At 46.8% G+C, this 15906-nt stretch overlaps 1 protein-coding gene across 2 annotated transcripts in view; it reads right to left on the reverse strand.

Annotated features, from left to right (window-relative positions):
- Positions 1-15906, reverse strand: part of LOC139240196 (E3 ubiquitin-protein ligase DTX3L) — a 40356-nt gene that overhangs the window by 6175 nt on the left and 18275 nt on the right. For both annotated transcript variants that reach the window (XM_070868647.1, XM_070868637.1), the window contains exon 3: positions 9438-9655. In XM_070868647.1, the coding sequence (XP_070724748.1) occupies positions 9438-9655 (218 nt within the window). The remainder of the gene's footprint in view (positions 1-9437; positions 9656-15906) is intronic.

The following is a 15906-nucleotide window of genomic DNA, read 5'->3' on the forward strand; positions in this document are numbered from 1 at the left end:
AAAAACTGACTGCAAAAGCTTCTATAGATATGTGAAGAGAAAAAGATTAGTGAAAACAAACGTAGGTCCCTTGCAGTCGGACTCAAGTGAATTTATAATGGGGAACAAAGAACTTGCAGACCAATTGAACAAATGCTTTGGTTCTGTCTTCACAAAGGAAGACACAAATGACCTTCCGGATGTATTAGGGGACCGAGGGTCTAGTGAGAAGGAGGAACTGAAGGATATCCTTATTTGGCGGGAAATTGTGTTGGGGAAATTGATGGGATTGAAGGCCGATAAATCCACAGGGCCTGATTGTCTGCATCCCAGAGTACTTAAGGAGGTGGCCCGAGAAATAGTGGATGAATTGGTAATCATTTTCCAACAGTCTATCGACTCTGGATCAGTTCCTATGGACTGGAGGGTAGCTAATGTAACACCACTTTTTAAAAAAGGAGGGAGAGAGAAAACGAGTAATTATAGACCGGTTAGCCTGACATCAGTAGTAGGGAAAATGTTGGAATCTATTATTAAGGATGAAATAGCAACGCATTTGGAAAGCGGTGACAGGATCGGTCCAAGTCAGCATGGATTTATGAAAGGGAAATCATGCTTGACCAATCTTGTGGAATTTTTTGAGGATGTAACCAGTAGAGTGGACAAGGGAGAACCAGTGGATGTGGTGTATTTGGACTTTCAAAAGGCCTTTGACAAGGTACCACATAAGAGATTGGTGTACAAGATCAAGGCACATGGCATTGGGGGCAATGTACTGGCGTGGATAGAGAATTGGTTGGCAGGCAGGAAGCAGAGAGTCGGGATAAACGGGTCCTTTTTGGAATGGGAGGCAGTAACTAGTGGAGTACCGCAGGGTTCAGTGCTGGGACCCCAGTTATTTACAATATACATTAATGATTTGGATGAAGGAATTGAGGGTAATATCTCCAAGTTTGCAGATGACACTAAACTGGGTGGCGGTGTGAGCTGCGAACAGGATGATAAGAGGCTGCAGGGTGATTTGGACAGGTTGGGAGAGTGGGCAAATGCATGGCAGATGCAGTATAATGTGGATAAATGTGAGATTATCCACTTTGGTGGCAAAAACACGAAGGCAGATTATTATCTGAATGGCGGCAAATTAGGAAAAGGGGAGGTACAACGAGACCTGGGTGTCATGGTTCATCAGTCATTGAAAGTAGGCATGCAGGTACAGCAGGCAGTGAAGGCGGCAAATGGCATGTTGGCCTTCATAGCTAGGGTATTTGAGTATAGAAGCAGGGAGGTCTTACTGCAGTTGGACAGGGCTTTGGTGAGGCCTCAATTGGAATATTGTGTTCAGTTTTGGTTTCCTAATCTGAGGAAGAACATTCTTGCTATTGAGGGACTGCAAGCGAAGGTTCACCAGACTGATTCCAGGGATGGTTGGACTGACATATGAGGAGAGACTGGATCAACTGGGCCTTCATACACTGGAGTTTAGAAGGATGAGAGGGGATCTCATAGAAACGTATAAGATTCTGACGGGACGGGAGAGGTTAGATACGGGAAGAATGTTCCCGATGTTGGGGAAGTCCAGAACCAGGGGACACAGTCTTAGGATAAGCGGCAGGCCATTTAGGACTGAGATGAGGAGAAACTTATTCACTCAGAGAGTTGTTAACCTGTGGAATTCCCTGCCGCAGAGAGTTGTTGATGCCAGTTCATTGGATATATTCAAGAGGGAGTTAGATGTGGCCCTTACGGTTAAAGGGATCAAGGGCTATGGAGAGAAAGTGGGAAAGGGGTACTGAGGGAATGATCAGCCATGATCATATTGAATGGTGGTGCAGGCTCGAAGGGCCGAATGGCCTACTCCTGCACCTATTTTCTCTGTTTCCATGGGAAATGCAACAGAGAATGCATCCCTCCGATTTGTATGTATTTCTCTGCCACTGGACAAGGGAAGCGGGAAATAATGAGGGGTAAGGTGCAAGAGAAGGTGAGTGGCACACAATACTCCTACTGTGGCCTTGTCCTCGTCTTTTATAGATTGATCATCACCTTGCTTTTGTATTCAGTATCCCTAGATAAAAGCCAGAAATATATTTGTCCTTTTTCTACCTGCAATCCTGCTTTTAAGAACTATATACCTATTTCATAGATCTCTTTGTTCATTCACTCCTCAGACCAATTCAATTATATTTCCATTCTCTGTTCTTTCTCATTCCAGATGGTTTCTACCCAATAGCTAAGAATAGTGGGCTTTTTAATAAATATAACAGAGGCCACTTTCATACCTTGAAGCAATACAATTGTAGTTAGATAGGATGAGAAAAGGTGAGTTAGCTCTTCTTCACCAAGTTGTATCTGTAGACCACGACAGAAAAGCAACGAAGGAGGAATATTTCATATGCAGAGAGTATGGGGGGGGGGGAAGTGCGCTGAAGACCGAATAGCTTCACAGTTAGCTAAAACAGAATTCGAAAAAAGAATAAAAAAGAAAAACTGCAGATGCTGGAAATCTGAAATAAAAGCAGAAAATGCAGGAGAGAGATCAGTCAGCACCTGTAGTTGAAAATACAGGTGGTGTTTTGGATGTGTACTGTTTTGAAGGATACTTGTCCAAAACATCATGGGCTAGATTTTACACGTGTGCATATCGCCCAAAAATGGGCGTTATTTCCAGCGTGGGTGGTAAAAATGGGCTTTCAGATCGCTGGCTTCGCGCCTATTCTCAAAAGCACCGAGTCTCCATTTTTGAAGTTGGGCATTACCGCGAGCGATATGAAGTGGACGGTAGCGTTAAATCTCGCTGACCATCTGCCGTAAAGTGTCGCCGTCCTTAACAACGGCATGGCAACGTTCAATTCCCGCGATTCAGGAGGTCAAGGGTCTTCATGACATGTGCAGAAGAAGAGATAGAGAGAGAGGGAGCTGAGAGGGACTGACAGCATGTTTGGCTCTGGTGTGTGCTTGTTTGGCTGTTGTGGGAGGCACAAGGGAGACTCACCAGCAGAAAAAAGCGTACTAAGCAATAAGAACGTAGTTGGCACCGAGGTTTTGTCCAACAAATAATATATAACATGGAAGGGATGGTGGAGGCCCTGGAGCCAGGAACATTGGTGGCAGAGAGCTCCCAGTGGTCCTGGAGCACAGCACTGCATCCTAAGGGCAAATGGGTATGATTTGGTGGCCATTACAGAAAAGTGTTGCAGGGTGGCCAAGACTGGGAATTAAACATACAGGGGTATCTGACAATTCGGAAGGATAGACAAGAAGGGAAAGGAGGTGGGGTAGCTCTGTTAATAAAGGATGATATCAGGGCAGTTGTGAGAGATGATATTGGCTCTCATGAACAAAATGTTGAATCATTGTGGGTGGAGATTAGAGATAGTAAGGGGCAAAAGTCACTGGTGGGCGTAGTTTATAGGTCCCCAAATAATAACTTCATGGTGGGGCGGACAATAATCAAGGGAATAATGGAGGCATGTGAAAAAGGAACGGCAGTAATCATGGGGGATTTTAACCTACATATCAATTGGTCAAATCAAATCGCACGGGGTAGCCTGGAGGAGGAATTCATAGGATGCATACGGGATTGTTTCTTAGAACAGTATGTTACAGAACTTACAAGGGAGCAAGCTATCTTAGATCTGGTCCTGTGTAATGAGTCAGGAATAATAAACGATCTCCTAGTAAAAGATCCTCTCGGAATGAGTGATCACAGTATGGTTGAATTTGTAATACAGATTGAGGGTGAGGAAGTAGTGTCTCAAACGAGCGTACTATGCTTAAACAAAGGGGACTACAGTGGGATGAGGGCAGAGTTGGCTAAAGTAGACTGGAAACACAGACTAAACAGTGGCATAATTGAGGAACAGTGGAGGACTTTTAAGGAGCTCTTTCATAGTGCTCAACAAAAATATATTCCAGTGAAAAAGAAGACGGTAAGAGAAGGGATAACCAGCCATGGATAACCAAGGAAATAAAGGAGAGTATCAAATTAAAAACCAATGCGTATAAGGTGGCCAAGGTTAGTGGGAAACTAGAAGATTGGGAAAATTTTAAACGACAGCAAAGAATGACTAAGAAAGCAATAAAGGAAAGATAGATTACAAAAGTAAACTTGCGCAAAACATAAAAACAGATCGTAAAAGCTTTTACCGATATATAAAACGGAACAGAGTGACTAAAGTAAATGTTGGTCCCTCAGAAGATGAGAAGGGGGATTTAATAATGGGAAATGTGGAAATGACTGAGACCTGAAACAATTATTTTGCTTCAGTCTTCACAGTGGAAGACAGAAAAACCATGCTAAAAATTACTGGTCACGGGAATGTGGGAAGGGATGACCTTGAGACAATCACTATCACTAGGGGGGTAGTGCTGGACAGGCTAATGGGACTCAAGGTAGACAAGTCCCCTGGTCCTGATGAAATGCATCCCAGGGTATTAAAAGAGATGACAGAAGTTACAGCAGATGCATTCGTCATAATCTACCAAAATTCTCTGGACTCTGGGGAGGTACCAGCGGATTGGAAAGCAGCTAATGTAACGCCTCTGTTTAAAAAAGGGGGCAGACAAAAGGCAGGTAACTATAGGCCGGTTAGTTTAACATCTGTAGTGGGGAAAATGCTTGAAGCTATCATTAAGGAAGAAATAGCGGGACATCTAGATAGGAATAGTGCAATCAAGCAGACGCAGCATGGATTCATGAAGGGGAAATCATGTTTAACTAATTTACTGGAATTCTTTGAGGATATAACGAGCATGGTGGATAGAGGTGTACTGATGGATGTGGTGTATTTAGATTTCCAAAAGACATTCGATAAGGTGCCACACAAAAGGTTACTGCAGAAGATAAAGGTACGCGGAGTCAGAGGAAATGTATTAGCATGGATCGAGAATTGGCTGGCTAACAGAAGGCAGAGAGTTGGGATAAATGGGTCCTTTTCGGGTTGGAAATCGGTGGTTAGTGGTGTGCCACAGGGATCGGTGCTGGGACCACAACTGTTTACAATATACATAGATGACCTGAAAGAGGGGACAGAGTGTAGTGTAACAAAATTTGCAGATGACACAAAGATTAGTGGGAAAGCAGTTGTGTCGAGGACACAGAGAGGCTGCAAAGAGATTTAGATAGGTTAAGTGAATGGGCTAAGGTTTGGCAGATGGAATACAATGTCGGAAAGTGTGAGGTCATCCGCCTTGGAAAAAAAACAGTAAAAGGGATTATTTGAATGGGGAGAAATTACTACATGCGGTGCAGAGGGATCTGGGGGTCCTTGTGCATGAATCCCAAAAAGTTAGTTTGCAGGTGCAACAGGTAATCAGGAAGGCAAATGGAATGTTGACCTTCATTGTGAGAGGGATGGAGTACAAAAGCAGGGAGGTCCTGCTGCAACTGTACAGGGTATTGGTGAGGCGCACCTGGAGTACTGCGTGCAGTTTTGGTCACCTTACTTAAGGAAGGATATACTAGCCTTGGAGCGGGTACAGAGATGATTCACTTGGCTGATTCCGGAGATGAGGGGGTTACCTTATGATAATAGATTGAGTAGACTGGGTCTTTACTCGTTGGAGTTCAGAAGGATGAGGGGTGATCTTATAGAAACATTTAAAATAATGAAAGGAATAGACAAGATAGAGGCAGAGAGGTTGTTTCCACTGGTCGGGGAGACTAGAACTAGGGGGCACAGCCTCAAAATACGGGGGAGCCAATTTAAAACCCAGTTAAGAAGGAATTTATTTTCCCAGAGGGTTGTGAATCTGTGGAATTTTCTGCTCAAGGAAGCAGTTGAGGCTGGCTCATTGAATGTATTCAAATCACAGATAGATAGATTTTTAACCAATAAGGGAATTAAGGGTTATGGGGAGCGGGCGGGTAAGTGGAGCTGAGTCCACGGCCAGATCAGCCATGATCTTTTTGAATGGCAGAGCAGGCTCGAGGGGCTAGATGGCCTACTCCTGTTCCTAATTCTTATGTTTCTTATGTTCTTATGTGCCGCACTCCCATTGCCAACCACACGAGAGCCGGAAGCAACATCTTGCTTCTGGCTTGGGACACGTTCCCACCTTGAGACCATCCTCTCCCGTATCCGTCCAAGCAGCATTTTGGCCGTCATCCCCTCCCCCTCCCCAATGAAGCATCGCTTGAGGAGTTCCTCAGCCAGGCGGCTTGGAGTCAGGAGGGGACGGGGAAGGGGTAGAGCTGGGGATGGGGGGCGGGGGTTGAAGGGTTGTTTTTTACAGAAATACTTGTGATTTCAGACAACTGATTGGTTTAAGTGTTTTTTATTTAACAAAACCAGGTTGCACATTGGCTCAGATAGCTGCACCATTACACGCTGGTGATTCCTTATCAAAGGGTATAATTACACTTAACTTCAATCAACTTAAACTTTAACTGTCACCAAGGTGATGCCCACCATTGATATATGACCTGCACACCCAGCAGTGTGTCAGGCTTGTAAATAACACCAACGTACTTTCAGGCAAAGTGTTCACTGATGAGCTCCTGGCATAAGGCTCTTGCAGCTATCATGCCATCACGGGCCCTTTCATGCAGTCAACAGGGGGGCAGGGGGCATGGCTTCAGCGTCAGCCTGATTTTGTGAGCCGATGTCAGCGTTCGCCTCCTTGTCCTCCTCTTCCTCTCTCTGGTGAGGTGGACTGTCAGACTCATCAGGCAATTCTTGTCCCCACCCGATAGCCAATTTTGCAGCATGGAACACACCACCACGAATTGAGCTACCTGCTCAGGGTGGTATTGGAGCTTGCCTCCTGAGTGGTCCAGGCATCTAAAGTGCTGCTTCAGCACTGCAATGGTTTTCTCCAAGCTATTGCGAGTGGCTCTTGTATCGCCTCTCGGTTTCGGTGTGGGTGTCACGCAGGAGGATCATCAGCCAGGTGACGAGGCCATATCCTTTGTCAAGAAGCATCCAGTATTGACCTTGTGGCTGATCGTTAAACAAGTCAGATACAGTGCTCTCAAGCAGGATGTGAGCATCATGGATGCTGCCCGGAAATTTAGCATTCACTGCCATTATAATTTGCTGGTGCTCGACAATGAGTTGGACATTAGGGAGTGGAATCCCTTGCGGTCCTGAAAACCTCTGCATCCTGAAAAGGTGCCTGTATCGCGATGTGTGTACAGTCTATTGCTCCCTGCACCTGGGGGAAGTTTGCAATTCTGGAGAAACCTAGAGCCCTCTCACTCTGTGCCTCCCTGATCATAGGGAGCTGATCAAGTCCCTCCTGCATGCGTACAGTGCTTCAGCGACCTGTCTAATGCAACAATGTGTGGCATGCTGAGAAAGTCCGCAAATGTCGCCAGCTGAGGTCTGAAAAGAACCCGACGCATAGAACGACAGTGCTGTGGTGACTTTCACCTCGACGGACAGTGCAGTACTGATGGTGCAGGCAGGCTGCAGATCTCCCCTTATGAGCTGGCATACTTCACTGATAACCTCTTTGTGGAAGCGCAGTCTCCGAAGGCTGGTGGTGTCGGGCAAGTTGAGGTAAGACCGCTTCTCCCTGTACTTGCGGGGAGTGTACCGTCTGGTTCTCATCAGTCTGGCACGTCTTACATTAGGCACATAATGCTGTGGAGCGTACCTTCGGCCATCTAGAGTCTGCAGCATGTAAATTGGTCATCAAGAGAAGGTGAGAGCGAGAGCATCCGAACTCCCCAGAGTTTGAAGCACAGTAGCCTTTTAAAGGATGCGACATGTGATGTAGAACATGGTGTCCATAACGCTGTGATTAGTTCCACTTTTTCCGGGTGGTTTTTTGGGCAAGCGATATTGTGGGCGATATGTGTGCGAGGTGGTGAAAGTGATGCTGGGCGATCTCATGGCCGCTAGTTTTGGCAAATATGATCTTTACGACAAAAAAAGTGGCTGGGCGGTATTATTGCATCTCGGCGTTAATTCCGTGCAGAAAGTAATGGGCGTTGATTTCACCCATTCTGATGATTCCTCCCAAAAAAAGTGGGCGGGCAGTATTATTTTTTCCCAGCGTTATGTACATGGGGAAAGTAACGCTCTGCGATAAGTTTCTGAAAAATGCCCGGCAGTTTTCATTTTGTGGCTAAATGGGCGATATATGGGCGTTATACGCCATTTCAGTGGTAAAATGGACTTTAAACAGGCGTTAAGCATGCAAAAAAAAGTGGAAAATCTAGCCACATAAGCCTTCCTTTTCCCTTTACAGATGCTCATTAATATGTTGGGTATTTCCAGCAGTTTCTGTTTTTACTCATGAAAACAGGAGTAGTCCCATCGACTTCAAGCAATCCTACTGCTTTATGCCACAATTCTATATGGTTTCCTGAACTCTCTGGAAGAAAGACAACAGTTTATGCCCCACAAGCCCCTGATATTCAGTAGATCTCTATGGAAATGCATCCCTAGTGTGGATATTGAATTATACTAGCTATCCAAAGTCATGGATGAGGCTTGACCTCATCATGGAGTTAACAAATGGAGATTGAAGGATGCTACCAGGCCGAGATGATACATACTGATAAAACTTTAACAAGACAGATTTAAGGCTGGGGGACGGATTTAATGCTAGAAATCAAGCAAGTGCAGAGGTGGTGCGAGTGACAGGGCTGGTGTCCAGAGGCAGCAGCAGGGGAACAGATGATGCAGAGCAGGAGAAACGTCAAGAACATCACAGCTGAGTGATCTGCTGTTCAATCAGCTATAATTTTGAAACTTGTTATGCTGATTCAAAACAGCACGAGTAGCTGACAGTGAAAAAAACTGAAGATTCCAGTTAATTGGGTCAGAAGGTTGAAGTGCAACTGAATCCAGTCTTGCAGGTATAGTTCATACCTCTCTAATGGTGTTAACAGAGGTGTGAGAAGCTGTCTATTTGGCAAGCTAATCAACCTTGCTTTGCTGCAGTTACTGAACTTTACCTCGAAGTTGCACAACGTGTATAATACGTACTGTTCATCTACCAAACAATCCTGAGGAGTGAAAGATACTTAAACTACTACACCATACCTTTGATTAGTCAGATCAATTAAATTGTAAACTTTTACTTAAAGAAGACTATCAAATTCACTTAAAAGACCTGGCAGCAGTGCTCCCTCTAATTTTTATTTTAGGTGCATGGTCCCTTTAACTGGCTGCGCAGCCCATTCAAATGTCCACGCATGCACGGTTTCTTCAATATAAAAGCTGTTGAGTGGCCTGTGCGGGTCCTCCAGACTATTGGACGGTTGCACACCTTAAAGGGAACATTGCCTGGCAGTGGTAGAAAATGGGCGGTTGCAGATTAGCCCATTATACACCCTGCATTAATGGAAAGGAAAATCAGGCAAGGTGTATGGCAGGCAGCCAGTCTGCTACTGCCTGTTAAAATCAGTCCGAGGAAGTCATGAGGAAAGGATTTGTGAACTTCTGCAGCCTATTCACTTTTCAAGCACTAACGTTAAATGTGCTCTACTTTAATACCATACTCACGTTGATGGTCCCCCCATCGTACTCGTTTTGTGATGAATATCATTCCATGTTACCACATTGCTTCTCCCTGTAGTGCTAGATGTTCCAACAGTGAAGATCAGTCTTTGATCGAAGGCACGCTGTAGAAGTTTGAGCACTTTTCTCCCCTCAGAACTGCCTGGTAGATAAGCAGTACGCGTTGTACCATAATATCTTTGGCCAGGTTGAGGATGCTCCATCTATGATTTACAACAAAATAATGTAAATAAATTATCCATATGCTTTATTAAAACTACTAATAAAAACGCAGCACTGACTCCATTCTCCCGATAGTTCAACAAGTTTAACCAGTGAGCAATCGAGCCAAAACGATCAGGGAGATCCCTGGTTTGTGCTGACTTAGCTGATTTCAGTCAGCGTGCATGCTAAAAATGCTACACTTGGTCACAGTGTCCTGGGTTAAGGTGGTAGAAAACCAACAACTTGTATTTATATAGCACCTTTAACATAGTGAAACATTCCAAGACGCTTCACAGGAGAATTATGAGATAAAAGATTTGACACCGAGCCACAGAAGGAGAAATTAGGGTAGGTGACCAAAAGCTTGGTCAAAGAGGGAGGTTTTAAGAAGCGTCTTGAAGGAGGAAAGAGAGACAGAGAGGTTCATGTAGGGGACTCCAAAGCTTCATTTTCATAGGCAGTCCCTCGGAATCGAGGAAGACTTGCTTCCACTCCTGAAGTGAGTTCTTTGGTGGCTGAACAGTCCAATACGAGAGCCACAGACTGTCATGTATTCAACCAGCATTGTAATCCATGTATAATCTGACCTAAGTTGTACACTGTGAGAACAATGACCACTAGATGGTGAACTTGTGGGAGACACTCCTAACCTAGACCTTCAGATATAAAAGTGGAAGCTCCTCCCACTTCCTGCACTTGAGTGCTATGAAATAAAGGACAGGTCACAGACTGACCTTCTCTCAAGCATGAGCCTCGTGTGCATTTATACTTTATAGTAAGGACATATCAATGGCGACAAGAAACTGGGATTTAAACCACGCGAGCATGGCCACTAGCAGAACAGACGAGAGGTACTGTGTTAAGGAATGGTTGGGACAGACATTCAACATTGTTAAAGCAGCACACAGTTCTCCAGGCAGAAAAGGGCAGTCGGGCATGCCCCATCATGTAGTCGAACCCAGAGGGGGAGTTCGACAGAGACAATTGCAAGCTGAACGGCAATTCACGCCATTGCAAGGGACAATGCGGCCAGTAATGGGGCCATCAACACCTGTTAATGGCGCACTCAAGGGCAATAACAGGGACAGTCAGGGACGATCGACTGGCAAGGGACCTTTTGTTTTAAACAGCAACTCATGCTGGAGGCATGGAGGCACACACTGAGCCGGAGTTTGCAGAGGTGAGCAAAATACCTGCAGAAATTAATGCTGGGGGAAATCGCTGGAAGCTGAAGTTCAACGAGATCATGTGGAGCACGTATACAGTTCATACATCAGGACGCCACCGATAATGATGAAAATGCTTCTCAATGGCATCCCAGTGTCAATGGAGCTAGACACGGGGGCCAGCCAGTCCCTGATGGGTATCAAACAGTTCGAAAAGTTGTGGGCATCCAAGGCCAGGAGGCCAAAATTATCGCCGATTGACTCACAGCTACGGACTTACACAAAGCAGATCATTCCAGTGCTAGGCAACGCAACGGTAGTCGTGACCCACAAAGATTCGGAGAACAGGTTGCCACTCTGGGTTGTCCCGGGGGACGGTCCTGCACTACTGGGGAGGAGTTGGCTTGCTGTCATGAACTGGAAATGGGGCGATGTCAATGCAATTTCCTCTGTGGAGCGAGTATCATGCTCACAGGTCCTGGACAAATTTGACTCATTATTTCAACCCGGCATTGGCACTTTCATGGGGGCCAAGGTAGTGATTCACATAAACCCGGACGCCAGGCCAGTACACCACAAGGCCAGAGCAGTGCCGTACGTGATGCGGGAAAAAATAGAAGGCGAATTGGACCGCCTGCTGAGGGAAGGCATCATCTCGCCAGTCGAATTCAGTGACTGGGCGAGCCCGATTGTGCCGGTGCTCAAGGCGGATGGGTCGGTCAGGATATGTGGCGATTGCAAGGCCACCATCAATCGGGTGTCACTCCAAGACCAGTACCCGCTACCGAGAGCGGAGGACCTCTTTGCGACGCTATTCTCAAAATTGGACCTGACCTCAGCTTACATGACCCAGGAGCTGACGAGTGAGTCGAAGAAGCTGACCACCATCACGACACACAAGTGGTTGTTTGAGTACAACAGATGTCCGTTCGAGATTCGCTCGGCCGCCACGATCTTCCAACGAAATATGGAAAGCCTCCTCAAGTCGATTCCAGTGACGGTGGTTTTTCAGGACGACATCCTCATTACGGGTTACGATACTGAAGAACACCTCCACAACCTGGAGGAGGTGCTACGCAGATTGGACCGGGTAGGGCTGCGACTGAAAAAGGCGAAGTGCGTCTTCCTAGCTCCAGAGGTAGAATTCCTGGGGATGAGGGTAGCAGCAGACGGGATCAGCCGTACTGCGTCCAAGACGGAAGCGATCCAGAGAGCACCCAGACCCGTAACACAACGGAGCTGCATTCGTTCCTGGGGCTCCTCAACTATTTTGGTAACTTTCTTTCCAAATTGAGCACGCTGCTAGAGCCGCTACACGTGCTCCTATGCAAAGGTCGCAAATGGGTCTGGGGGAACAGCCAGGAAAGGGCTTTTAATAGAGCACGCAATTTGTTATGTTCCAACAATCTGTTAACGCTATATAACCCATGTAAGAAACTTGTGTTAACGTGCGGTGCGTTGTCCTATGGTGTCGGGTGTGTATTTCAGCATGTCAGTGCCAAGGTTCAGCTACAGCCGGTAGCTTGTTCCTCCAGAAGTCTGTCCCAGGCAGAAAGGGGCTACGGGATGGTAGAAAAGGAGGTGCTCGCATGTGTATATGCGGTAAAGAAAATGCACCAGTACCTGTTTGGCAGGAAATTTGAGCTGGAGACAGATCACAAACCCCTAACGTCCCTTTTGGCCGACAACAAGGCCATAAATGCGAACGCATTGGCCCGCATACAGAGGTGGGCACTCACGTTAGCCGCCTATGACTACACAATTCGGCACAGACCGGGCACCGAAAACTGCGCCAATGCACTCAGCAGGCTCCCACTAGCCACCACTGAGAGGTCAACCGAGCATGCTGCTGAGATGGTCATGGCTGTTGAAGCTTTCGGAAGCGAAGGCTCACCCATGACAGCCCGTCAGATTAAAGTCTGAACAAATAGAGACCCGCTATTGTCTCTAGTCAAGAAATGTGTCCTGAATGGGGACTGGGCAGCCACGTACAGGGCATGCCCTGAGAAATTTAAACCATTTCACAGGCGCAGGGATGAACTCTCGCTTCAGGCCGATTGCCCACTGTGGGGAAACCGCGTCGTCATGCCCCAGATGGGCAGAGAGGTGTTCATCAGAGAACTCCACAATGGGCACCCGGGCATTGTCACGATGAAGGCAATTGCCAGGTCACACGTTTGGTGGCCAGGGATAGACGCAGATCTGGAACTTTGTGTTCGCAGGTGCAACACGTGTGCCCAGCTGGGCAATGCGCCCAGGGAAGCCCCCCCTAGCCCCTGGCCATGGCCCGCCAAGCCTTGGTCACGCATTCATGTGGACTACGCAGGTCCTTTCATGGGAAAAATGTTTTTGGTTGCAGTAGACGCATACTCCAAATGGATCGAATGTGACATTTTAAATTCAAGCACATCCTCTGCCTTGGTAGAAAGTCTACAGGCAATGTTCGCCGCCCACGGTCTACCGGACATCTTGGTCAGCGACAATGGCCCATGCTTCACAAGCACTGAATTCCAGGACTTCATGGCAGGCAATGAACTGCACCATTCAAGCTGGCCTCAAACGGCCAGGCAGAACGAGCAGTGCAGATAATCAAACAGGGGATGCTCAGAATCCAAGGGGGTTCCCTACAATGCCGCTTATCACGCCTCCTGTTGGCCTACAGATCCCGACCACACTCGCTCACAGGGGTTCCACCCGCAGAGCTGCTAATGAAAAGGACGCTTAAAACCCGGTTATCCCTTATACACCCCACCATGAAAGAAATTGTCGAGAGCAGGCGCCAGTCACAATATGACTACCATGACAGGAATGCAAGGGCGCGATGTATTGATGTAAATGACCCTGTTTTTGTCCTCAACTACGCTGCAGGGCCCAAATGGCTCGCAGGCACTGTGGTTGCCAAAGAGGGAAATAGGATTCTGGTAGTTAAACTTACCAATGGACAAATCTGCCACAAACATGTGGATCAAACAAAAAGGAGGTTCAGCAACCCCATAGAAGAAGCAGAGGAAGAACACAATGTAGAGTTCACTCCACCACAGGTGACCGAACACAGGAACCAAAGGGAGGAGAGCCCATTCACTGTGGGCAGTCCGGACAGGCCTGAGGCACCGCAAACAGCAGACACTCAGGCCCGCGCCCAACAACTGGAGCCCCAACTCAGGCGCTCTACAAGAGAGTGTAAACCACCAGAGAGACTCAACCTGTGATCCCAATAAGACTTTGGGTGGGGGAGGTGATGTCATGTATTCAACCAGCATTGTAACCCATGTATAATCTGACCTAAGTTGTACACTGTGAGAACAATGACCACTAGGTGGTGAACTTGTGGGAGACACTCCTAACCTAGACCTTCAGATATAAAAGGGGAAGCTCCTCCCACTTCCTGCACTTGAGTGCTATGAAATAAAGGACAGGTCACAGACTGACCTCTCAAGCATGGGCCTCATGTGCATTTATACTGTATAGTAAGGACGTATCACAGACCCTGTCACAGGTGGGACAGACATTCGTCGAGGGAAGGGGCGGATGGGACTGGTTTGCCGCATGCTCCTTCCGCTGCCTGTGCCTGACCTCTTCACACTTTCGGCGTTGAGATTCGAAGAGCTCAACGCCCTCCTGGATGCACTTTCTCCACTTAGGGCGGTCTTCGGCCATGGACTCCCAAGTTTCAGTGGTGATGTCGCACTTTATCAGGGAGGCTTTGAGGGTGTCCTGGTAACGTTTCCGCTGCCCACCTTTGGCTCGTCTGCTTAGGGCCTAGTTGAAAACCGGTAGAACGAGTGAACCAGCAGCTGCTATCTGGAAGCCAGCAGAGCTGAAATACCAGTAGAACCAGTTCAGCAGAGAGACAGCCGCAGTTAAAAGCAAAAATAAACTTTAGCAGCAGAGGTGGAGAAACAGCAGGTAGTCTTAGGTATAATCCAGTGTAAGCGGACAGTTTCACTCTTGATTGGAAATTGGATAAGAATCAACATCGTCAGGAGGGGAGGGGAAAGAATCATAGAATCATACAGCACAGAAGTAGGCCATTCTGCCCATCGTGCCCGAGCTGGACCATTGACAGAGGTATCCAATTAATCCCATTCACTTGCTCTTTCCCCATGACCCTGTAATTTTTTCCCTTCAAGTATTTATCCCCCTTGAATGTTACTATTGAATTTGCTTTCACCACCCTTTCAGGCAGTGCATTCCAGATCACAACAACTCGCTGTGTAAAAAAATGTTTCCTCATGTCGCCTCAGGTTCTTTTGCCAATCAGCTTAAATGTGTATCCTCTGCTTACCAACACTTCTGCCACTGGAAATAGCTTCTCCTTCTTTACTCTATCAAAACTATTCCTGATTTTGAACACCTCTATTAAATCTTCTCTCGGCCTTCTCTGCACCAAGAACAACCACAGCTTCTCCAATCTCTCCACATAACTGAAGTTACTCATTCTCAATACCACTCTAGTAAATCTCTTCTGCACCCTCTCCAAGGCTTTGACTTCATCTAAAGTGCGGTGCCCAGATTTGAACTTAATACTCCAGCTGAGGCCTAACTGGTGTTTTTTAAAATTAATTCCTGGGATGTGGGCATCACTGGCAAGGCCAGCATTTATTGTCCATCCCTAATTACCCTTGAGGTGGTGGTGGTGGTGAGCCGCCTTCTTTACTCGTTGGAGTTCAGGAGAATGAGGGGTGATCTTATAAAAACATTTAAAATAATGAAAGGGATAGTCAAGATAGAGGCAGAGAGGTTGTTTCCACTGGTCGGGGAGACTAGAACTAGGGGGCACAGCCTCAAAATACGGGGGAGCCAATTTAAAACCCAGTTGAAAAGGAATTTCTCCTCCCAGAGGGTTGTGAATCTGTGGAATTCTCTGCCCAAGGAAGCAGTTGAGGCTAGCTCATTGAATGTATTCAAGATTCAAGTCACAGATAGATAGATTTATAACCAATAAGGGAATTAAGGGTTACGGGGAGCGGGCGGGTAAGTGGAGCTGAGTCCACGGCCAGATCAGCCATGATCTTGTTGAATGGCGGAGCAGGCTCGAGGGGCTAGGTGGCCTACTCCTGTTCCATGTTCTTATGTTCTTATGT

This window comes from Pristiophorus japonicus, chromosome 2 (genome assembly GCF_044704955.1).
Source record: "Pristiophorus japonicus isolate sPriJap1 chromosome 2, sPriJap1.hap1, whole genome shotgun sequence".
NCBI lineage: Eukaryota > Metazoa > Chordata > Chondrichthyes > Pristiophoridae > Pristiophorus > Pristiophorus japonicus.